At 35.0% G+C, this 24,768-nt stretch overlaps 3 protein-coding genes across 3 annotated transcripts; 2 read left to right on the plus strand and 1 right to left on the minus strand.

The window, feature by feature from the left end:
- The first annotated feature begins 560 nt into the window (after nucleotides 1-560).
- On the plus strand, nucleotides 561-11,360 carry LOC115440223 (chitin deacetylase 1). Its single transcript, XM_030164440.2, has 10 exons — nucleotides 561-695; nucleotides 880-952; nucleotides 4,039-4,211; nucleotides 4,279-4,415; nucleotides 4,720-4,845; nucleotides 4,917-5,125; nucleotides 5,198-5,317; nucleotides 5,659-5,816; nucleotides 7,056-7,300; nucleotides 10,663-11,360. Exons 1-10 carry the CDS (start codon nucleotides 587-589, stop codon nucleotides 10,939-10,941), a joined length of 1,629 nt encoding a protein of 542 aa, XP_030020300.1. The 5' UTR covers nucleotides 561-586; the 3' UTR covers nucleotides 10,942-11,360.
- A 154-nt stretch (nucleotides 11,361-11,514) lies between these two features.
- LOC115440224 (U6 snRNA-associated Sm-like protein LSm7) lies at nucleotides 11,515-12,717 on the minus strand. Its single transcript, XM_030164441.2, has 3 exons — nucleotides 12,478-12,717; nucleotides 12,222-12,405; nucleotides 11,515-11,729 (listed from the first exon to the last, which is right to left on the minus strand). The coding sequence occupies exons 1-3, from the start codon at nucleotides 12,508-12,510 to the stop codon at nucleotides 11,590-11,592; spliced, it is 357 nt and encodes a 118-aa protein (XP_030020301.1). The 5' UTR covers nucleotides 12,511-12,717; the 3' UTR covers nucleotides 11,515-11,589.
- Nucleotides 12,718-13,126: 409 nt separating this feature from the next.
- Nucleotides 13,127-23,460, plus strand: LOC115440217 (protein brunelleschi). Its single transcript, XM_030164427.2, has 17 exons — nucleotides 13,127-13,316; nucleotides 13,583-13,673; nucleotides 14,456-14,683; nucleotides 15,002-15,297; nucleotides 15,500-15,676; nucleotides 15,951-16,580; nucleotides 17,518-17,682; nucleotides 18,775-18,935; nucleotides 19,268-19,508; nucleotides 19,765-20,258; nucleotides 20,477-20,784; nucleotides 21,006-21,087; nucleotides 21,195-21,319; nucleotides 21,567-21,736; nucleotides 22,081-22,278; nucleotides 22,671-22,878; nucleotides 23,124-23,460. The coding sequence occupies exons 1-17, from the start codon at nucleotides 13,127-13,129 to the stop codon at nucleotides 23,356-23,358; spliced, it is 3,999 nt and encodes a 1,332-aa protein (XP_030020287.2). The 3' UTR covers nucleotides 23,359-23,460.
- The last annotated feature ends 1,308 nt before the right edge of the window (nucleotides 23,461-24,768 follow it).

The following is a 24,768-nucleotide window of genomic DNA, read 5'->3' on the forward strand; positions in this document are numbered from 1 at the left end:
ACATAATTTGGTTCTTTATATGTTTGCTGCAACTACTTATGCAGTAGGTAAGTTCACTACTCGGTTACTCTACGACCTTGTTTTACCCGTTTATTTATTTATTTTATGGTAAGTATAAAGTACTTATGTACTTAAAATGTAAGCCAACAGCATATTTATTAAAATAACATTCATTACACCGTAGACAGGAAAACTATATTAGACTTATATAAAATTATTTTAGCGACGATATACTTAATGTAGATAGTATAAATAGACAGTGTGAGATTTATACTAAAGTATAGGTCAATTTGTGCCACCACACGTGTTCTGTGCCCGGATGACTATTGCGCGGAAGCAATAAAAAGGTCCCCAATTGCAACCAATTTGTATGTAACATGCTCAAAAACGTTCTCACTCCATTAGGGAAACTACTAATTAATATAATTTAATGATGGTCGCGATTCTTAGTGCGTTAAATATTCATATTTCCAACTGAGCGTACCAACACACTAATTTATACTTCTTCCTGCCAAATGAAACTATGCCAGCAAATAGCAACGAAAACCTACAACAACGTAAAAGAAAGTAATATGCTCGTCGATGAATGAGTGGTTTATTGACAATTCAGTGCTTCTGCAGAAACCGGGCGCGCAACATGGCTCGACACCTTTCACGACTATTCACAAATGTATTGTTCACGTTCGTTGTGTTAGGTAAAGTGTAAAATTGTTTTTGTCAATCGATAATAGTCAATAACTCAAAATTAATTCCTACAACATGTTATGTATTAAATGTGTCTCACGAAAGTTTTCACACTCCATAAGATATATTTATAAAAATATGTGTTACGCGAGCGGTCGCACAGAATTATTTTATTGATCTGCGAAAATATTACAGAAGTTCGAGGAAAACAAGTGCACAAACGAAGTTTAACGGATGTAAAATGTCACGAAAATGGAAGGTTTTACAGGTTTGTAGAAAACTACTTTATTAAGTACATGTTCCAGGGATGTACTTAAGGGTGCATGGGGATCTAAAGCAGGAGCATTAATAAAACATTATTAACAATAAAAATAAGTAGATAACTTTAAAATAAAATATTAACTATAATTTATTTTACAGTTAAATTCTTATTATCATATAAAATACTACGAATTGTTTAATCACAAATTTTTTATGAAAACTGTGTCATGGGATTGACATTTTTAGGTACTACTCAATGCTTCAAATTAGTAATTACGAAGTTTGTATTTTAATACGGTTGATCGGTCACGGCCACGGGGTTCACGGCGTAACTTCTAATGCCCGATTTCAATAAACGATTCCAATTTTTGCTTGGTTTATTGTCAGGTTCGGTCCAAAAGTAGCGGTTATAATCGTTTATTAATTTTGACAGCAAATGGGTTAAAATTATATCTATTCATAAATTGAAATAATTTTATAATTTTTTATTTTTTTTATCATGACCCTACATGTATTAGCGTGGCAAGGGCCGGCTTATACAAACACACCGGGCTCTTGGGTGAGCGCTTCAGGCACTCGTAACCTTTGAAAATTAAGCGACCACTCTGAGGGTAAACCACTAAAGGTTACGAACCTCGGCTTAGGACAGTCACTGGGAGAAGTTAAGACATCAACGATTATGGATGTGCGTAGTCGTAGCAAACTAAAATCTAACCATACCGTATTCGTCGGCACACGGGCCGGATCTATTAGTAGGGTCTGGGGACGAGGAACGTGGCGAGGACGGAACTGCGGTCATGTGGAGTGTAAGAGTTTCAAAAACTCGTTTTTATGACGAATAACACATAAATATCTAGTTTGATGTATAACATGCCGGTATCAATTTAAATATTTAAGGCGATACCTCAAGGTCCATTTTCATACATTTTGTTTCGGCTTTAATCTATTGGCAAGTAAAGAATTTAAATTCACGTCTAGTTAGTGATTAGTTCTCGCAGTTGAAGAAAAATGTAAAAATAATTAATAATCATGGATATTTCTGCCTTTAAAATTTCGTCATATTAAATTTTAAAGGCCGAAATATCCATGATTATTAATTATTTTACGTTTTTCTTCAACTGCGAGAACTAATCACTAACTAGACGTGAATTTAAATTCTTTACTTGCCAATACTTGTTTAGTTACCCAGATTAAAGCCGAAACAAAATGTATGAAAATGGACCTTGAGGTATCGATGAGAAACAAATATTATCGAGACTTGAGAGTCATCGAAATACCGTCCAAAATTAGCCGAATGCATTTTATTTAATTTGATAAGGAATAATATTGTACTCGTCTAAATATAGCTTTCCAACTACCACATTTATAATGTAACCATTTTTTTTACATTTAATTATATACTTACTTAGTAAGCTATCCATTATTGTTCCGTCCCGGATTTTGCTGTAGACCTATAAGAGGAACAATTCCACCATATATTTTGTTGATATAAGTTTTGTTATAATATCTTCTAAGGGATTAGGCAGCGTTTTCAATAAAGGCTGCGAGTCGCTTTGATTTTTTCCGATCCAACTGATTTCGATGATATTTAGTATAGATAGTTTTTTGACCATGGGAAGGACATAGACTACTGTTATCGGGAAAATATGAAGCGGAAAATTTACAATTATTTAATTGACAAAATATGTGGCGGCTAGCGAACAGATGCGGTCTACTTAGGACCGGGATGTTTTGTTTGGCGCTTATTTAAGGAGGCCTAAGTTCAATAATTGACATCGATAGGCTGAATGATTATTTTGTTTGAAGAAGCACAGTAGCTTTAATATTAAAAGGTATTTGGTATTTATTTATTTTAATTTTATGAAAAAGGATATTAACATTTGTTTTTTAAAACAAAAAGATTAACTTCTATTTTTAACAAATATGTAATCGTAAAAGAAAAAAAAAGTACTTACTTAAGTATTACAAACCGACACACTACACTAGAATTGAATACTACTTATATGAAAAAAGTTGCGTGAATTCTGCAACAGTATTAAAGTATAAACATAAACTTCAATGTTTTTCGATATTGCATAACCGATTGAAGATTACATTTTAATGATTATAGCTTGCGAGATAGCGAATGTAATTCTAGACTAGGCATAAATTTCACCGCTCTTATTGTTACCAAAGATTACAGGCAATCTACAAAATCTCACCCGTAAAGCAGAGGATATGTAAGTAGAACAGTCAACAGAGGAACATTCTTGCCTTTTCGATCTAAATTTCACCTTTTCCGTAAATGGACACAATATATACAATTACACGGATGCGCCTGCACGCATTGCGTTTAGTTCAAGCAGTAGGATAGAGTTATCGCTAACAGCGCGAGGACGTCGACCTCGCGACTTTCGCCGCAACCTTGACTCAGGCTCGCGTCCCATTGCGCTGTCCCACCATTACAGTTTCCTGCTGCGTCTCGAGAAATTCACTTTCGCTGTTTGTTTTAACACACCTATCAAAACATTACATGAACGATTTACTTACACCGACGTCGGCACAAGTTGAAGCTATCTTTTTTTAAATAAAGAACACTGTTAAGTTACCACACTACACCTGAGTGGGGTGGGGCCAATAGAATGTCTACTGACGAGGGATGACGGCCTGTTAGAACCGAATATACTTACACAGGCTGATCCTGGAACGCGACATACTTACGTGAGCTACTATGGCGGGTTTGTAACACCTTGTGTATGGTAGTCGTTATCCGGGTGCATAAAGAATATATCCTATCACCAGCAAAACCTATCTAGGAACTCTAGGAAAATTTTAAATTTAGATCTGTTAGTAATAATGGTACGATTTCTGTGACGATATCGTTTATCCCAAAGCATTATACTTTAGCATCTGCATGATATTTATTATTTAAAATTACGTAATGTGTGCTGAATCAAGTACCTCCGTATGTTAAACATTATTAAGTACTTAAACAATAATGAATGTCTCTAATTTTAATATCTAGTTTATTTGAAGATTCGGTACTCAATCACCTAAATGTATTAAAATGTATCTACTTATAAATTGCTCCCATCTATTTATTACATATACTAGAAATCCAGATCGATCAGAAGACACACTGTGGACAAAAGACGAATGTGCCAAATACTACTTATGCCTGGATGGTGACGTATTCGAGTTCCACTGCTCACCGGGCCTGCTATTTGACGTCAACCGACAGCTCTGCGACATGCAGCAAAATGTACACAACTGCGATCTCACTACAGGTACGCTTTCTAACGTTCGGTAACTAGAAAATCGAAAAGAATGTCAACAGTCATAATATCGTTCTAGAGACAAAAATACCGAAACCGCTTTTGGATATGGCGAGTTGCGCGAACGACACACACATCGGATGTTCAGACGGTACATGCCTTCCAGCCGTATACTTTTGTGATGGCTCAATAGATTGCGCCGACTCTTCAGATGAAGTAAATATGCATGTCACTATCCATAATCACCACAAAATTGCTTTTTGTTACATAAGCAAAACGTGATCGTAATTGTAGACACATTTCTTTGCATATTGTATGACTTGCAAAAGATTAAAACGGTTCAATTTCTGATGGAAATACATCAGTCACATAATTTGCTTTCTCTACGAATAGCTTTTTAAATTTCACATGCTTCATTATATCTTAAATTTCTGTAGTCGTCTTGCTTTAATGTTGTAAATATTGAAAAATTAATGTACAAGACAACTTTGAAATCTAATTAAGAAAAACGTGATTATAGGGTTGGTGTGATATTAACTACGACCCTAATGCTGCAGAACCATGCGACGTAAACCTTTGTCAATTGCCGGAGTGCTTTTGTACTAGAAACGGTACTGACATACCAGGAAGTCTCGTCCCTAGTCAGGTAATTGAAAACCGTGAAAGCGTAACGCTCTCCGCCATAGTCGCCAATTAACAAAACAAAATTGTTTTCAGACTCCTCAAATGATAACTTTAACTTTCAATGGGGCAATCAATCATGAAAATTGGGATATATTCACAAAACATCTATTTACATCAGACAGGAAGAATCCCAACGGATGTCCTCTTAAAGCAACTTTCTTCATTTCACATCCGTACACAAACTACCGACACGTACAAAAACTGTGGAATGACGGACATGAAATAGCAGTTAATTCGATAACGTAAGTCATGCAAATGAAACTTTCACGGTTGAATGTATAACTGAAGTTTAAAACAGTTAATTTTTTTTTCAGTAATCGTGGACCAGAAGAATGGTGGGCGAAGAATGCAACCGTGGAAGAATGGTTTGACGAAATGGTCGGACAGGCGAATGTTATAAACAGATTTGGTAGAGTTCGCATGGAGGACTTCAGGTCAAACTTATTTTTCTAATTTTCCTAGATCTGGTCTAATTCTATAATTATATTCTCTAGTTTCTACCAATCCCAAGTTTTATTTGCTATTATAATTTATGTAAATTTCACATTCTATCTACCCGGTATAAAATTAAAATCAATAACTTGTGATATTCAAAACATAATATTCTTTAATGATTTTATAAAAAACCACATCTTGCGGGAAGTTCAACGCCACAATTGCTACGACAATCTAAACCCCTATTGCCAATTTATTTTCTACTATATAGTTATACATAAAAATAAGAATAAAAACGTAGTATGCAACTTATAATTAAAACTATTTTCCCAATCTACAGAGGCATGCGCGTGCCGTACCTATCGGTAGGATGGAATCGTCAGTTCCTAATGATGCAAGAGTTCGGTTTCGTGTACGATGCGACGGTTGTCGCTCCGCTTACCGATCCTCCGTATTGGCCCTACACGTTAGATTATAAAATGCCTCATAAGTGCACAGGTAAGTATGTTAGCGTCAATATAACTCGGGTCGTGAGATTAGCCACGTTTCGCAATAACCTATTACGGGAATTGATGTAGCAAACCCATCTTTATCTATTCACTATTTAAACTTGTATTCGTTTAAACTAAATAAATCCTTCTAAGTGTCTGGTCGGTATTCCACGTCATATGGACACACGTAAATATATACCACGATGATATTATCTATTTACATAATTTTAAAGTTATAGTTAGTTATATAAATAGTAATAACTACCGAAATAAAATAGTATTGAAAACGCCCCATACCTAAACCCCCATAAAGACACTCTTCGACGACTGGAGCGTTCAGACGTAAATCAATAGGTATACGATATACTTAAAAAAATATAAATCCAGAAAACAGAAATTCTTGTCACATTGGCGTTACGCAACCTTTCTCCTTTGTACCCATTCAATTTGAAATTCACTCAGAGGTGGCGTAAGGCGTACGTGACATGAGCCGTCGCCTCACGGTCCAAAAGCTTACTTACTTACTAAATCATAGATGATATTCAGTTAGATATTGACTGACTTTACAGATCATAAGATGATAAATCCAATGAAATGTATTATTTGCCTTTACGGTATCAAAAAAAAAGGTTCTGGCATCTCGCATTCGAATCGAACACAGGTGTCTTTGTACCTATCTATATACAACGCTGTGTGTTCACCTATGAAACTTCAATTCACGAATATAAAATAAAATAGATGAATTAATTGCATATCTATTTTTTACTTTAATTGGAGCGTGTGAGTGCCGATTGAGTAAGATGTTACGAGTTATGAACAAGTCCGTACTCCGCAGGAGACATTGCACTCTGCGTGCAAGATGCGCTATTGTTTAGTTTTTGCGCTATTTAGAATGCGGAAATTGCTAGATGTATGAATTCACGATTCTCTAAATCAAATACTTTAAGTTAGGTTAGTTGCACAAAATAATACAATCTTTTTATTATTATGGACTTTGGTAAGATACCTCAATTTAGGCACCATAGATAAAATTAAATACTGAAATATTTAGGCGCTACTACCTTACTTAAAGTTCTAGTTGCTTGCTATTATTTATTTTCTATCTAAAATATTTCCTTATTGGCTACATATTTAGGTTGGGATACCAATGTCGTCTAAGATTTGATCCGTAAATCAATGAATGTATATTTATTATAATTCAAGTTTAAAAGCTAATTATTGATATTTTATGGATATATGTATTCAGGTAACAATCAATATTGTCCAACGAGAAGCTACGCAGGTCTTTGGGAGATGGTCATAAATCCATTGGCTAATGGGGACCACACATGCGCTACCTTAGAATATTGCCCCTCTACACTATCCGGAGATGAAGTCTTCGATATTCTCATGCACAACTTCAAGAGACACTATTTGAAAAACAGAGCGCCATTTGGAATTCACTTAAACTCTTTATGGCTGAAGAATAATGAGTACTTAGCATCATTTAAGGTAATTTTTTTATCTACTCCATAATATTTTTTATTGCTTATTCAGAGAAATATTTTACTCCGTAGACAAGTTTAAATGATTATAATTATTACTTTCGATTTCGTATAACTTGGAAATGGTCCTAATCTAATTTCAATTGTATAGGGCTTTGGACTTCGAAACTGCAGAGGAAACTGCTAAAAATCAAATACGATTTTGATATATTTTTTTATGTGGGTTCATTATAACAACAAGATTGGTAGCTAAGTAATTAAGTCCACAAATAGTTAATTGAAATTCAGCACCGTCTTTAAAAAAAACTTTAATTTATACTTATTTCCAATTGGTGTTTTTATTTTTACCTATATAAAAATAAAAACACCAATTGGAAATAAGACACGCGTACTTATATGATACTAATAAGATAACAATAAGATAAGTTTTTTTTTAGAGTAAAGTATTGGAATTGGTTTTTGTGATTAATATTTACCTACAGGAAGAAATCACTAACCAGTACCTGCAGTAGCTAGTTTTTTGAATTCTGTCCCTGCATTAAGGACATTAGTTTCTGTAGGAGAACAACTTTATTACGCATAACCTAAGCTAGACCACAGGTCTAGGCTGTGAATAGAGATCCTGGGTTTTAACTCCCAAATGGTTGTAGGATTCCAAAACAACTTGCCATAAGTGTAACCAGGGGGGGGGGGAGGCAAGAGTGGCCGGCGCCCACCCTAAAAACTTCTGACCACCTTGCCTCGCGCTTGCAGAAGCCTCGCGTGGTGAAGGCCTTTAGTCAAGCTTTTTTTACTTTCGCTAATAGGGTACCGGACTCATTGTTGTTCTTTACTATTATCGAATATTTAATGATATAAATTATAACACAGAAGGAATTATTGAAATCCGGTAAAAAATCAACAAGTTATAAGTCTTTGAATTTCGGTGGAAGGGGTTATTAGCAAGAAACAGAAAAGAGACGAAATATCCACATGTGACGTCATCGGGAATTACGACGCGTGCAAAAAAAAGAGATGAAGCGATATCCCCACATCATGCCCACTTCTGCACATTACAATATTTTAAATATGAATTACTCGCTCATTTTTTAACCAATTTTTATGCTGTTTTCGCAGACGTGCTTCTTTTTCGTATTATTAACCATCACATATAGAATAATATACAAAATCAAGCATAGGCCGGTCCCCTATTGCCCTCTTCCTACAGAAAGTCCCTAGCTAGACCGATCCAAAATTCTTAAGGTTGGATTCCCTAAAAGGGCATTGCCGTCAAGAAATTTACAAGGGTCTACGATGGGTATAGTCTGATCAATTGTTATAAATTTACTAGCTTTTGCTCGCGGCTCCGCCCGCGTTGTAAAGTTTTTCAGGCTAAAGTTTTCCATTATAAAAGTAGTAGTTTCCCGGGAGCCTATGTTCTTCCCAGGGTTTCAAACTGTCTCCATACCAAATTTCATCTTAATACGTTGGGTAGTTTTTGAGTTTAAGTCGTTCAGGCAGACGGATGCAGCGGGGGACTTTGTTTTATAATATATTTTTATAGAACTTTTTAAGAGGAACAATCCCGTCATACATCATTGTTGCATAACTTTAACCGTTTACGCAGCGCTCGCAACGGAAACCCTCAAAACTAATAAATTGTCCCCGTATTTGCAACATGTTTCATTACTGCTCCGCTCCTATTGGTCATAGCGTGATGATATACAGCCTATAGTACCCCATAAATAAAGAGCTATCCAACACAAAACGAATTTTTCAGTTCAAACTGGTAGTTCCTGAGATTAGCCATTACTGCTCCGCTCCTATTGGTCATAGCGTGATGATATACAGGGTGGTGACGACATAGCGACATTAAATTAAACCACATGCCGAGTATCACGTTAGTAGTACGTATACCAAAAATTATCAAATTACAATCAATGGTTTAGCCGCAGGAATTATTTTTTACTTTAACGATTTTAGAACATGATGTACATGCATTACGATTTAGCTACGCAAGTTCATTAGGTCATTCACCTCAAAACAATTTCATTTACCTACATGCGTAATACAACTAAATACAATGTGCTACTCGCTACTCAGAAATAATATTACAATATTTTATTGTATTGCTGGTTGTATTTAGACATAATCACCATAAAGATAACATTATTATTATTAGCAAGGAAAGATTGCCGAGACGCACCACTTGTTTTGTAAACTGGTGAGATAGCTACGTTGTCAATTCGACATTTTTGTCTAAACATGTAGGTAAGTGTAGGCAAAAATACCCGGTGTAAGGGAAGCGCTACCGAAAACGAAGACAGCGCGATCGAATGATTAGCTCTTCGAAAGAAGAGAACGTTCTTATACAGCGTTACGTATGGATAGATAAACTAAACTATTGATTAGAAACAAAATTCAATAGTATTAAAAAAATATCATAATGTAAGTTGTAAGACGCACATCAGCTGATGCCTATGCGGCAGCAGCGCACCGCGCCGCGGCGGCCGTCGCTTTGTCGGCATTTCTTTTGTAGTTCGTACGCGTGTGTATTAGTTTTGATTAAATGTTCAAGTGTTTACATGAAATGTGAACCTAGTGACCATGACCACCATTTTTTAGATTACGTTCATGAATGAAACTTTACGCCCAAAAGGGACCGCCAAATAAGTACGTATGTACGCCTCTTACGTGCAGTGCCTACAGGTCAGATGAGGTTAATAAACAATATTACAAAGGCTGGTGTGTTTAATTTAGATTATTTTCGCATTTAGTTTGTTTGAAAAATTTGATTCTTGTAGTTTTGCGTAATAACTTTTTTGATAATTTTAGAGTGTTTTGATCAACTAGTGGGGTTCGTGTTTTCATTTAATGTCGTTATGTCGTCACCACTCTGTATAACTTAGAGCACTCCACAAACAAAGGGCTATTCAACACAAAAATATTTTTTCAGTTCGAATCGGTAGTTCCTGAGATTAGCCATTACTGCTCCGCTCCTATTGGTCATAGCGTGATGATATATAGTCTATAGCACTCCACGAACAAAGGGCTATCCAACGCAAAAAGAATTTTTCAGTTTGGACCGGTAGTTCCTGAGATCAGCCATTACTGCTCCGCTCCTATTGGGTATAGCGTGATGATATATAGCCTATAGCACTCCACGAACAAAGGGCTATCCAACGCAAAAAGAATTTTTCAGTTTGCACCGGTAGTTCCTGAGATTAGCGCGTTCAAACAAACAAACAAACAAACAAACAAACTCTTCAGCTTTATATAATAGTATAGATTTAGTATAGTATAACGGCTCAATCGCATGCGGGAAAAATTCCCACTTGCGTGATATGAAACTGTATGTTAAAATCAATTTAAAAATTATGTTTTTTTCAGAGATTCTTGACTGAGTTACAAAAATTGCCAGACGTATACTTTGTTACATACAAGGAAGTGATTGAATGGATAAAGCGACCCACGCCGGTTCTGCAGCTGAAGAAATTCCAGCCGTGGCTATGTTATGATCGTCAGTTTGAGGATTTCGAAGTTGCTTGCAACAAGCCGAAAACATGTAAACTATCTTCAAAAATACTTGAGCATGATAAGTACATGATGACATGTGCTGATTGCCCGAAAAGCTACCCTTGGATTAGAAACGAATTTGGTTATGATTGAAAAAAATAGCAATAACCATAAATAATATAAAACATTAATTCTCGCGTATCATTAGCTCTCTCAGATGTTTCTAAAAATGTTTTGTAAATAGTAAAGTAACTAAATAAAAACTTGATGCTCAGTTACCGAAAGTAAGATAAAATAATATATTTTTAGGTATTTAAATAAATGTTTAAAACTAAATAACATAATTATATAATTTAAACACCAATAAAGTTTCACTTACCCATTGTAAAATGCAGATATTGTAAGTTAAGTCTCTTGACACATCACAAAATTAACCAAGTAAAATTTTTTGTTTTACTAAAATTGTTGTTTGTATTAATTTGTTTTAAGTAATAATATGTAAGTGAACAAAGTGGGAAATTATGTGCAATAATTTGTTAAGTTGAAGTTGATAATAAATTATTTTTGTATTACTTTTTATTTTTTATACCTATAATATTGGTGTATAATCATCATATGCAAATCTGGGAATATTTCTTGACTGTTCAGAAAATTATTAAATCAATAGCTAAATAGTTGGGAATTAATGTTAAAAGGATATTTTCCACAAAAAGAAAAAAACATAAAAATTGGTTCTTATGCTTTATACATTATAAAAGAAACTTAATTATTACATAGACCTTAACACAAACAAGTCAAAATTCATCCTTCCTGGGTGATAAATGGATTTGGTATTGCTTCCATACCATCCATAGGACATATTAATACAACTGATGTCCCTCGGCACACCACTAATCCTAATGCTCTTGTGTCGTCTAATAACTTGTAGGGGTCATCAGGGTCTGTAATACAAAAAAAAACTAATCAATAACAATTCCAGCTGTCTATTATTGACTGCCCCCAGCTTAACACAGGCCTCCTTAATGTCAAGTGTTTTAGACCTAAGTGAATTATGGTGATCTAGTGCAGATTCGACTTACATACATTCAAAATTATTTTTGGAGAATTCAAAGGTGAGTGTGTTTCTTCACAATACAGTACACAATACACACATTTCAAAAAGTCAAAGGTGTGTGCATTGGGTATTGAACCTACCGATACTCATCTTAGCAGACTATTTCATTCCCATCATTTGTCCACTTACTAAAAATTACCTTTATTAACCTAAATTATAACTTCGGCTTATTTATTGATGTTACTCCAACTACAAAATTATAATCAGCACAATACCATTTGGGCAAAGTCTTTACTTACTTTGTTATTAATGTTTAAATTCTACTAAAATGACACTAATACGGTAATAAAATTGTAAAACAATAAGAATTTATCCTCACCTCGTAGGAATTCTGTAGTATTATCCAATACAAGATTCAGGAGGGGATCATAACCTTTCAAGATTCCCGCTGCTTCCCTTCCTCCGGCAAACTTTACACGAATACTCTTTTCTAAGTATTTGCTGAGGTCTAGAATGGATTCTTTCCTTCGCTTCTCTTTATTATCACCAGAATTTTGACCCGACTAAAAAGAAAATCAACTGTAAGTCAAGTAGACAAAGTTACAAAACTTGTTCGTATAACTTTATTACCCTACCTTGCCTTTGTCACCTCCTTCTTTCGATGCCATTATTTAAAAAAACTGTAAATACCTTAATACCCGGGTACAAAATAAATATTTACGTACTGTTTGTTTTCGGTCTTTCGTGAATCATAAATTCAAACTTCTTTTTTTGAGGTTAGTTTATTTCGTTCAGAAATTTATCATGAATTCATTGACTGCACCTTACCTCTAGAGAATATTATTTCAATTATTATAATTTTATAATATCAAAGCCAAACGATATATCTGAAAGACTAAGAACGTCGGCACCGCGCTCTCTAGAATTAAGTATTATCGCCTACTTTTCAATGATTATCGATAATAGCATCAACCCTATCACTGTCAAATGTTAATTTTCAAATGTCAATCACTGTCAAAATACGTAAGACTAGGCAGTATGGTCGTAAGACTATAGCCTGTCCTCTAAGGACGAATTATAAAAAAAAAAAATCAATCACTGTCAAAGCTGTCAAAATCAAAACACCAAAAGAAAATCGCGACGTAAACAAAATAATAAATTAGGAAATTTTTTCACATATTTATAGTTACATAAGAATTCAATGGACGAATGGATGAGGCGGAAATTGCACGTTATAGAATAGTAGTTACGGTATTAAACATAGTATAAGCAAATGAAATATCAATGCGCTCTTCGGTGAGCTACATACTGTCTCACGCCCCAGGAGAATCGGTGATGTCGCATCCGGACTACGCTCAGCACACCCAGCACCATGCGTGCTTGCTGGTGCTCGTCAAGGGAGTCGGAGGCACGCTGAAAAACTTTAACAAGTTCTGGGAGAGAATTCAGAGAGTCAATAACATTAAAGTTACTGGTGGGTGTCGCCTACTATTTTAAATCAAAAATAAATGTGTAGTCTTATATTCTTTATTAATAATATTCAAAAGTAGTTCAAAGTAAGACATAACATTGTATTAAATGATACATTTTATAAAGGGGTCATCTAATTGCATAGGTAATAATATATGATTGTAATACTTTTACATTTGTGTAAACTACATTCATACGTCATTATTATATGAAATCTACAGTGGTACAAAACAGTTTATAAATATATTCAATGTTTATGTTCTTTTAAAGATTCAACGGGACAAGTGAGAGATATCTGGGTGCGGTATGTGAGGGACTATCCTGTTGAAAACAATGACTGGGGAGATTTCCAGACTCACAGGTATTATATATTTAAACTTACCTTTTTTGTCATCTTAAAACCTTACACATACATATACCCATTATAATTCATGAATCAATATCAGCAAGTTTGGTAATGATTTATGTTTATGCAAATTTAGGTATAAAAGTATAAAAAAATATCAGATTTCATCAAAGGCTTTTTGATTTTTATTTTTTTACATTTTGAAGACTGCAGCCTTTATGGTCATGTGATGGTGGTGTTTTTAGTCCTAAAGGTCAAAGTTAAAATATCTACTATAGTCGGGGTGGGTCAGCTTCAATAAGAGTCCTCAATATAGCAGCGTAAACTTTAATGCACATAATTATAAACTTATCATAAGTACACTTACGCGCCATGGACTACGTGACTCCCCCGGTGGCGCGCAGGCTCACCCCATTAGTCGGGAAGATGTCACGTGCGGTGCCTGGATACATCTGGTTTCGGATGCTCGCCGTTACGAGGTGTATCGTGCAGGCAATGTACCGCGACCTATACGGACAGGGAGTCTGCTACTAGTCATTACTATATTACCTATATTTTACAACTATACAGTTTTTTTTTATTGTAAAACTTTTAATAAAAGTAAAATACTAATACTGTGATAAGATCTAAAAGAAATTATTTCAATTTTGGCAAATATTTTTACAGTGGTCATTTATATAGATTACTAATTAATAATCATTGTGCATACCTTTTGTACATTTTTGATCACTACATAAAAAACATTATACCATACAAATTTATTTAAACATGTTTACTGAAATGTTTTTTATTCTCAGGAGGCTGTTAGGCTTAATAACCCTATGCAAGTTTACAAATCAAATAGAACTAAATGAAGTCTGCAGAGTACATGAGTCGCTCAAAGTGAAGTATTCCAACACATTGTATGACTCAAGAGCTTTTATGTTCGGACCAGGCAGCAATATGAAAAAGCCTGAGCAGGAACCAGAGTTATACAGCCTTTTAACTGATGATAAAGTCTCTAAAGAAAGCAGCATGAGTGATAAGTGAGTTATGTTTTTTCCATAATTTCAAGTAAATATTAATTATGGATATTGAATATACTCATACGGTTTTACTCATGTACTAAAGTAGTCGGAATCGCCGACCAGTTTAAGATGTGAGTAAAACTGTCTTGTTTTCGACAAATTTAATATGTCTCGCGTAATTTTTAATAATAACTATTAATATACTCATACATATCTAGCATAAAACTGAACTTTCATTCCGTACTAGCACCTTAAGTTATTGATATTGCCAACTTTGTTTTAAAAAATTTAATAAATTTGTAAACTGTCCCTTTAATCTACAAGTATGTATTGCAGAGGATCCCTACCAAGCGAACAACCAGACAGCTTTTCCTCATCAGAAAGCTTTCCACATTCCATCACTTCAACAGCTTCTTATCCCCAAGAGGAAAACTTTACAACACCATCCAACTTCAAAACACATGCCATGTTTTACGGAGAGAGTGATCCAGTACCTGACTTAGAGCAAAATGTAGCGGAATTGATCAACTCTCTGTTCTGGGTTGTTGAGTCTAAACGCCTTGAAAGATCTAGGGAGAAACTAGAGAAAGTTTCACTGCTTTTGGCACCGTTTGAGAAGAAGGATTTTGTAGGTAATTAACTATTCTTAAATTCTAAGGACAAAAGTATTGATATTGAAAATAGATAACAGATTATTTATTTAAATTAAAAAGTCTTGGAAGGGTTATTAAAATATTGCATAACATCAAGACAGAGAGAATAGTCAAAGATATTTGTAGTCAAATGAGAGGTAGTTATTATAATCCCCTAGCCTTAATTCATATTTTTTGAAAGGTCTTGATATGGAGTCTCGCAATAATAAAAAGCGCTGTATGGGGCGCGTCACCAAAAATCTGGCAGATCTTACACTACAAGCTGGTCTTGTGGCAGACAGTCTAAGTTTATACCATTCAGCTGCTGAAATACTGAAGTCTGTCAATGATTGGCTCTGGTTGGCTGCGGCAAAAGAAGGTAAGCACCTAAACAATCTTTGTTTTATATTAAACATTTACTAATACATATTACACAAAGATCTAATGGCTGCCAATATGCACCATTCCCCACTTGGACAACTTTGAATTGTTTTAGAATGTTAATATTGCATGAGAACAAGATATTTGTCCTTCTGCTTTAACTTAAAACATAGTTCCCTTTTTAATTAAATAATGGATACTACACAGAAATTTGTTCTTTGTACAAATAGTTTGCTTGATGCAATGATTTGAATATTTGATCTTTACTTCAGGTCTCTGTGCAGCATCAGCTATACTTCTCTATCCAAACTTACGGAACCCAACTACGCTGCAGAGAAATGCAAGCTTGCAAGAAAGTTCTCCTAACAAGACAAAAGAGCTATCATTATTCCAGCCAACAGACCAGTTCAGAAAGGCTAAACTAACTTCGTCACCATTGAGAAACTCTAAAACTTCCAGCCCAGTAAACCCCCCTAGCGAACTGACTCCTACATCGTCGGACAGTATAGAAACCTCCTCAAGGCAATCCGAAACTGATAATGCAGACACCGAATCTATAGCTTCATCTAGCGATATAGAATATCAGTCTAGATCTTACCTAAGTTCAGACATACCTTCAATACCTAGACAGCCTCCTTCGCAATTTAATAACCAGTATTTGTTGAATGGCGAAGAAATTGCCGAGAAGTATCGGAAAGCGATAATACATTATAGTAAATATCAAAACGCTGGTATCATTGAGACTGAGGCGTGTTTCAAGGCGGCCAGAATTGCGGTCGAACAGAATAATAGTTTGCATGCATCTAGTTTCCTGCAGAATGTTATTTTTATTAATTTAACACTGAGTGAACAGGAAAAAATACAGAGATTTGACACTCTTGCAGAACTTTATAAAGAAATTGGTGAGTATTAAAATGTTTGCTTTAATAATCTAAACTATAATCTATACTTATAATCTATACTTATAATAAATCTGTAGAGAGGTCAATTCTGTACATGAAATATATTTCCAAAATAACTATCAGGGGGTGATTAGGGATCGATACTGATGCCAAAAATGCAATTAGTAAAATTTTTGTCTGTCTGTCTGTCTGTCTGTCTGTCTGTATAACCGTTATAGAAACAAAAACTACTCGACGGATTTTAACGAAACTTGGTACAATTATTTGTCATACTCCTGTGCTGGTTATAGTATACTTTTCATCACGCTACAATTAATAGGAGCAGAGCAGTGAAGGTAAATGTTGGGAAAACGGGAGAAGTTATTCCATTTTTTAAGCTTCCGTCGCGTGTGCAACCTTAATGGTTAAAGCTATACAGAAATCATGTATGACGGAAATGTTCTCCTTAAAATTATGTAAAAAATATCCCACGACAGCATATGTCTATCTTTTATGGTTGACTCACAATAACACGTGGAACTCCCGATAGCTTAGCAGTTCGAAGCTTTCTCATTATATTTGTCTACTCTTACGTTTATAACACTCTCAGTCATCCCTAATTAAAAAAGTTAACATTATTAAATATTCCATAAAAAGAATCATAGAAATCGGTATAGAAACACCAAAGTTATACATGAAATACGCTAATAATAAGCCATCATGCGTGAATACTGAATCATGCTATAAGGATTACTTTTGTATATATATAAGGTCGCGAACGCACAGGCAGACGGCTTGCTTGGCACCTAGAGGCTAGCGAATCACCTAGCGAGTAGCTTCGTAAAACGAACATTCTCGAACGTTCGCGACCGGCTCCATTTTTGAAGTCCGAAATCCACGCGGGCGAAGCTGCGAGCGGAAGCTAGTATAAAATATTATTGACTTTGTCTCTTTTTAGGTTTCCTTCGTAAAGCCGCATTTTGTCAAAGACTGGCGGCAACCAGACAAGTTAGCCCAAATAATCCCAATCCAGATTGGCAAAGGTGTTACTACCTCATGCTGAATAGTTTCCCAGGGCATAAGCTTAGTTTGGACCCAAATTATGTGATCCAACATCAAGTTGGTAAGTATATTTAGATTTTTTATCTTATGTAGGGAAATTTCTTTAAAATCCCAATATTGAGAGTGAGATTCAATATATATTAAACCAACCAACTACATGTTGACATGCTAATGGTAATATCTCAGTACCTATTAGTGATGTAACGAATATTCGCATTCGCATTCGCGAATATTCGCATATTTTTTGATATTCGCATTCGCAAAATTTCTGCGAATGTCAATATCAGAAAAAAATATATTTGAAGATAATAGTAGACTGCCTCAGTAGCATAGTTCTACTGCATGTGCGGTACGGCAGCGCTCTAAGGTCCTGGGTTCGAATCCCGTATCGGGCAATGTGATATTTGGATTTTTCTGCTCAGTATCAGCTCGGAGTGTGAAATTTGTGCCCGACATGGCGATAGGCTCGCCCCTGTCACACTATTAGCCGGAACACACTTGGCGAAAAGTGTGTGCCCTGGTTGCGCCTCTGCATGATAATATTCGTAATACTGTGTGTGTAATAGTAGGTTAATAAAATCAAAATCTAAACTAAAACAATATACTTCTACAATAAACTATAAATATAGTCTAAACAAACAAACAAAAAATTATAGACTTTCAAAGAAAAATACCCCTCTTTCTTAAAACATACCAATTAATTAACTATTTTTACCATGTTTTTAAGTTAGTAATTAAACTTGAGTAGAGGAATATTAAACTTTAAAAATAAACAAAATTATTTCGTTTACTTTAATAAAGCTTAAAAATGTAATTCCCCATAGAACTTGTAACACAATAGCAACTAAGAAATTAAAAGCAATTGAAAGAAACAAAAACAATATATTCTATAATTTTTTATCAGTCTTTACATAACTTTTAATGTTTAGATAATTATCATCTTAGATAATAATAAAATTTAGATAATCATCATAGAAAATTGGCGCCAAATTTGAACAAAAACTAAACATTCGCATTCGCATTCGCAAATGTCGGTAGCAGATATTCGCATTCGCGAATGTTCAAAAAATGACATTCGTTACATCACTAGTACCTATACGATCGATTTTTTGGTTTCATTGACCATCAATAATACATATACAAATCATTAAAGGTTGGCCGGCGCTGCAGATTCAGTTATTACAAGAGTTGGTGGTGGCGGCTCGCAGGATGGGCCACCCCGCGCTCGCCACACGCCACATGACCTTCCTACTGCAGACCATGTGGCCACATCTCACTAAACAAGAGCATCGGGACTTGGCTATACAGCTTCAGGTATATTTATATATACAGATCGAGTCATTGGTGATAAAGTGTGTTAATTAATTAATATTATTTTGGAATATAAGATTACGATTCCTCACTCTTGGTTAAATGAATCGTTTGTGCGAGGTATGGGGATCCAAATAAAGGTGGAGATGCGTGTAACACAAGTTGTACTGTTGTTATACATGTCTTTAAAAACATGAGTGTCAGCTTATATTAATTTAAAAACCTAAATCTGTGTCTCATACGATTCCTCAACAATTTTTGCTTTCTAACTCAATGTTGGCATGGAGTGGTATTGGAGTGGCACATTTGCTCAATATTGTTTGTTCCGGCGCCAGGCGCTGTCGGCGCAGTGCGAGGGCGGGCCGGTGCCGCTGGTGCTGGAGTGCGGCGCGGTGATCCCGCCCGCCAACCTCACGCACGCGCCGCGCTGCGCGTGGTTCGGCCCGCGCGCGCCGGCTCCTGCGCACGCGCCGCGACCTCGCGCCGCCGAGCCCGCGCACGGACCGTTCATCTTCACGCCCATCGTCAAGCTCGGCAGCCTCGAGCGAAACGCCAAGAAGGATGAGGGGAAAATGGGTAATAAATATAGACAATAATAATTATCCTCGATACCATTTGCGCAAAAAATATGATGATACTGTTAGGTAGATACTTAGTTGCATTTGTAAATTGTAATGTATTTAAAATCCCTAGTTATTTAAATTTAGAAAGTTTAAGAATAATTTTTGATTTTAAAATTTGGCCTTATTATCTCACTCTGTAACATAAATAAAACATTATATATTGTTTATTAATTTTGTTTTTTATAAAATGATTATGTGTTATTTTACAGAATATTTCTGGGTCGAAGACGATATTTGCGAAGTTCAGATGAAACTAGTCAATCCCTTACCGTTCGAATTGAAAGTTTCAAATATGCGGCTTTTAACACAGGGAATTGTATTCGAGTCCATCCCTGAAACAATAATTCTTTGCCCTGATTCCCCCACAACTGTCAACTTACACGGAACCCCGAAAGAAGTCGGAGAATTACAAATACTTGGCTATTCGACTCACACTCTTGGTGTTAAATCAAACTGTCGACTTAAAAATATGCCGATGCCTAACAAATTTCCGCCGTCGTTCACAATAAAAGTTATTCCGAGCCTTCCTACTATAAGTGTCGAGACGATTGTGGCGCCATCTGGTCATATAAGTTTGTCAAGTGTGGAAAATGTGGGTACTACGACAAACGTCTCTTTGTATAACGGCGAAAGCACTGAATGCACCATTAAGATCACTAATACTAGCAATGTCCCCATAGAATATCTTGAGTTATCGATTCAGGTAGGTGGTACGATAATATTATGTTTCTTAATTTTAAAAATATCGAATTATGAGATGATGTAAACTAGGATTAAAAATATTTAAATGTAATCGATGTCAAAAATCGAATGAAATTGATACTTTTTAATCAATATAAATACACTAAATAAAATATGATACCAAGTATTTCTGCTTCATTGGAACTTACAGTAATTCATTTATCATTAAACAACTTACAGGCAAACATGGACAACCAACTTCAATCTAAAATATTCCAATACTCCAACGACGCTATCCTGGCACAGTTACCAATACCGCCGAACGAAACCGCATCTATTGCTATGAAGCTGTATGGCGAAGCGGATTTCTTAGACCTAGGTGGTGGTGGAACTGACAATTTGTTTCCAAACAGCCTGACGTCCAACTATCCTTCAAGAGTTGGATCTCCGGTACCGAACGCCCAAACGTCGCTCCCTACACAGAGTTCCAATCCGCATACTTCACTAAGTAGCGGATTGATGGCGAATAGAACCTCAGGGAGTTTTAGGTATGTATCGATTATAATTGTTAAGTGACGTATAAATTTATCGATTATTTTCGTATTTTGTGATAGTTTTCTAGGTAAGATTTCAGATATAACATGAGATAATGATGAAAAAAAAATCCTATCATTTTAATTAAATATAACTTCATATTTTATATTATTTGCCATAGGAATAGGTATTACTGGAACATTTTAATCGTAACATAATTATTTTATTTTTGTAGATCCAACAACTCTCATACAACAAGTTGGTCTGCCCCAATATCTGTGATGCCACCGTCGCGAGGTCGTCAAATTGAAGCTCAGGTTCGTTTTATCAAATTTAAACAAATATAGTTATGGGCGAATTGGTGCAAGAATATGAAATACATTAAAAGTTTAATATAAAGTTATAAATGGTATTTGTTTTGCAGTTGATAATAAGATACTCTGGTGGCAAAGGAAAAGAAGAACATTGTCGTCAATCTACTCTACAAATAAATTTAGAATTACTGCCGAGCGTTTCGATAACGCATTGGGACGTATTGCCGGCAGAAATGTAAGTAGATAAATAATAATATTTACATATTCACATATTTTTTTGTTATTTTCAATTATTTATGAAATTATAATTAATGTAACAAGAACTGTAACGTGTGAATATTATGTGATGTAACTTGTATTATAGTTACAATCGATGTTTTTCAGGTCATAAAAAAACTGTCGTAATAGATTCATATGATCTAGATTTTACTAACTTAATTTTTAGAGGTATATCAATTAAAAAACTAAATATTTGATTACAGACCATCTCAACTCTACCTAGTTTTAGATGTATCTAACTTGACATCTGAGGAAATGGAGTTCCACTATGCTCCTAGCAAACATATTTTGATTGAAAGCAAGGAGTCTTGCAGGGTACCTGTGCCTTTGGATCGCTGCCCGTTCAACACTACTACTAAAACTGTTGAAGAAGGTTGTTCATATAATTTGAATAATTGACTATAAAATAGACAAATATTCCAACAGTTATTTTGGTCTAGCGTAAATACATTCAGAGAATGGCATTCAATATATTATCAGTCATAATTATAATTAACTATTGAGATTTGTAAACAATCCTTAAAGCGACCTCCAGATCGATCTCGAATATAAACCAATCAATATAAGTATTACCTGAGTGTTGCAATCAAACTTTATTCTAATTATTCCATTTTACCAATCTATCTGGAGATATCTATCAAAGTTGATTAGTAACTTTAGGATTTAACAGTTGATCAGGAACTGTTAGTAAATAAATAACCACTATATTTTCATCAGAATCGATTGAATCAAAATCGATAAGCACTGGCGCCTCTACGAACAGCCTTGAGCTGATGTGTTCGGAGCACATCACTAACAACACGGACCTGCGGTGGAGGCTCATGCAGTCCGATATAACTGGACGCGCGTCTGTCAAGGGCATCACTCTATCGCAGACTATGTTGGATATCGTGAGAATGTCGCCTTTGAAGTGGGGTAAGTTATTCGATTTTATATTTAAGAAATAAATATCCGATTGTTACATCTATATATTATTATTATATATAGCAACATCGTAAAGGTAAAAGGAGGCAGCTCAGCTCATGCTAATCGGGACAGCAGTTCTGAGAATGTAGCTTCGTTCCGAGTGAGCTTTGTAGCAAAGCAATGTCTTGATCTAAATTTTGGGGACGTAAGTTACGAAATTACTGTTTAATAATTTGCTACATAATACAATATCTTAGACTGCATTTATCCAAGTTTCTCTTATACGGAATACATTTTTTTTCTTTCTTATGCGGGAATTAATTTACAAAACGTTATTATTGTCAGTTGTGAATAGATGATTCTATTATATATTACTTCAAACGTAATGTTCTTTTTCGCAGAAGTGAGTTTAAACAATCAATGCATAAAACCGCAAGAGGAGTACAACTGTACGGCCGGCGAGTGCCTCTCGCTGGGTGTGGCCGTTTGGAACCATCTCAGCCGACCGCTGCACAAGCTGTGTCTCTCAGTGCAGTTCTACCAAGATTATAACAACGGCGTTCTTAGCTACAAGCTGGATAATAGAGTCGCTACTGCAGGAAATAACAAGTAATTGGCATTTTAATACTAAGGACCTGTTTGATTAATGTAGTACAAATGTACAATTTACCAACAAACGACATTAAACTGTCGCCAGAATTATGTAACCCTGTCTAACTATTTTTAGAGTATATTCAAAATATAAAAAAAAATGTTGTACACACTATAACGTGATGCAGAAATAACCGAGCAAATATTATTGTCGATGTTATTATTTACTTTTTGTAATAGTCTGTATTTTAATAATATTCTAGGGTGGTACTTTCATCGCTGCCCGAGTCAACAAAAGCGTACCATGAATGTACGGTGGTGTTCTTAACTCCAGGCGAGTACAAGATTGACATTCAATGTTCAACCACCGAAGCTATACTGGACGATACGCCGATCATCAAGGAACCGGACCATCCGCCCATTATAACGTCTTGTGCCGGCGAAATAAGTCACGTGTGGAGATTCATACCCCCAGTAGCTATAAGTGTAACCGATTGATATATCATATTATCTTATGTAATTTGAAAATGTATAAGAACTGTAATTAAAATATGTCTTATTCATTTATCTGTACCTAATAAATATTTTGAATATACCGTGCTTAAAGTGTTTACTTTTTGACCCCTGATGAAAATATATATTACAGTAGTAGGGCCAAAGCTTACATGAATAATATTTATCATTGATGCATATAAAGAAATTGTATTTAAAACAATTTTCAGTAATATCTGTTTGATATATTGAAAAAGTTACATTGCGAGTTTTAACAAAAGATACTTACGTTAATTTTTTTTTTAAATCCTATAAAAGTAAAATAAACTTCCAATTTGTAAAATATACTTCCGTTCTTTAATATAAACTGAATGAATACGATTTTCCTGATCAATCTGGAAAAATTATCTTTCATTATCATTCACTCACGGAAAATTTCAACAGAGACTTTTGTTTTGTGTCTGCTATTATTTTTACTCGTAAATGGCGAATTCAGCGATAGATAAACGGTGGAAGCCATATTATAAAGGAAGAACAAAAATTCTGCATGTCTGTGAGATACGGTGTTTTGTATGGGATTCGGAGCATTCTGGGACCTGGGTTCAGATTCTGAAAACAAACGGAATCTCCAGGCATATAGGCCCGGCCTAATGGCCCGTAGCATAATCGAGGATCATTGGGCTTCTCGATTATTACAGCGGTTATCTGGCAACATCGTTGAAACTTGTCAGTAATCAGTTGTCAGCTGGTTGTCAGTTAGTAATTTTATTGCTGTCAAAAAGTTGTTTGGTGCAGTTTTCATAAAACAAAAACTTTGGATAGGACACAATAAATCCATTCTTCTGAATATTACTCATATAAAACTAACCTAATAAGACGATAACTTTATAATATGTCTCCTATCCGTTGTGCTATAGAAAATTGCAAAACAACCTCGCACAACAAGCCACCGGGCGTCACTTTTCATCGGTGAGTTAGTTAGCTAGGCAGAAGTATAGCTTTCTTTGATATACAATTTTATTCTTAAAAGATTGATATTAATGAAAGCTATGCTCCTGGAGTTTTAAAAGATTTCGTCAGTGCGGCCAGGTTTGTATATTTATATGTATTTATACAGATTTTTACAATGCATAAATAATTTATACAGAATTTAAAGATTTTTGGCAATTTGGATGTATTTTTCGGTACATATATACTACTGTAGAAGATAACTATATCCTGCAAGAGATAGCTTATGCAAACAAAAATAGTAATACTGGGTCTAAAAAGAAAAGCAGCACTGTTTACAAACAAAAATATTTTTGGTACCTAACAAATAAATACTTGAATTAAAATTTATACAGATTTTTAATGTTACAAATACAAATAATACATCTCACTATCCTGGCAGCACTGGATTCCATGTTATGTATAAAA

Source organism: Manduca sexta, chromosome 10 (assembly GCF_014839805.1).
Source record: "Manduca sexta isolate Smith_Timp_Sample1 chromosome 10, JHU_Msex_v1.0, whole genome shotgun sequence".
NCBI classification, from domain to species: Eukaryota; Metazoa; Arthropoda; class Insecta; order Lepidoptera; family Sphingidae; genus Manduca; species Manduca sexta.

Bases quoted from the DNA above. Each gene is read 5' to 3' on its own strand.
- LOC115440224 (XM_030164441.2), bottom strand. From the start codon at position 12,510: ATGGCATCGAAAGAAGGAGGTGACAAAGGCAAG. The intron at 12,406-12,477 runs GTAGGGTAATAA...TTTTCTTTTTAG, and splicing joins AAGGAGGTGACAAAGGCAAG to TCGGGTCAAAATTCTGGTGA. The intron at 11,730-12,221 runs GTGAGGATAAAT...TTTGTATTACAG, and splicing joins TACTACAGAATTCCTACGAG to ACCCTGATGACCCCTACAAG.
- LOC115440217 (XM_030164427.2), top strand. From the start codon at position 13,127: ATGCGCTCTTCGGTGAGCTACATACTGTCTCACGCCCCAGGAGAATCG. The intron at 15,298-15,499 runs GTAATTAACTAT...ATTTTTTGAAAG, and splicing joins TGAGAAGAAGGATTTTGTAG to GTCTTGATATGGAGTCTCGC. The intron at 20,259-20,476 runs GTAGGTGGTACG...AACAACTTACAG, and splicing joins ATCTTGAGTTATCGATTCAG to GCAAACATGGACAACCAACT.
- LOC115440223 (XM_030164440.2), top strand. From the start codon at position 587: ATGAGTGGTTTATTGACAATTCAGTGCTTCTGCAGAAACCGGGCGCGC. The intron at 953-4,038 runs GTTTGTAGAAAA...TACATATACTAG, and splicing joins GAAAATGGAAGGTTTTACAG to AAATCCAGATCGATCAGAAG. The intron at 4,212-4,278 runs GTACGCTTTCTA...ATATCGTTCTAG, and splicing joins CAACTGCGATCTCACTACAG to AGACAAAAATACCGAAACCG.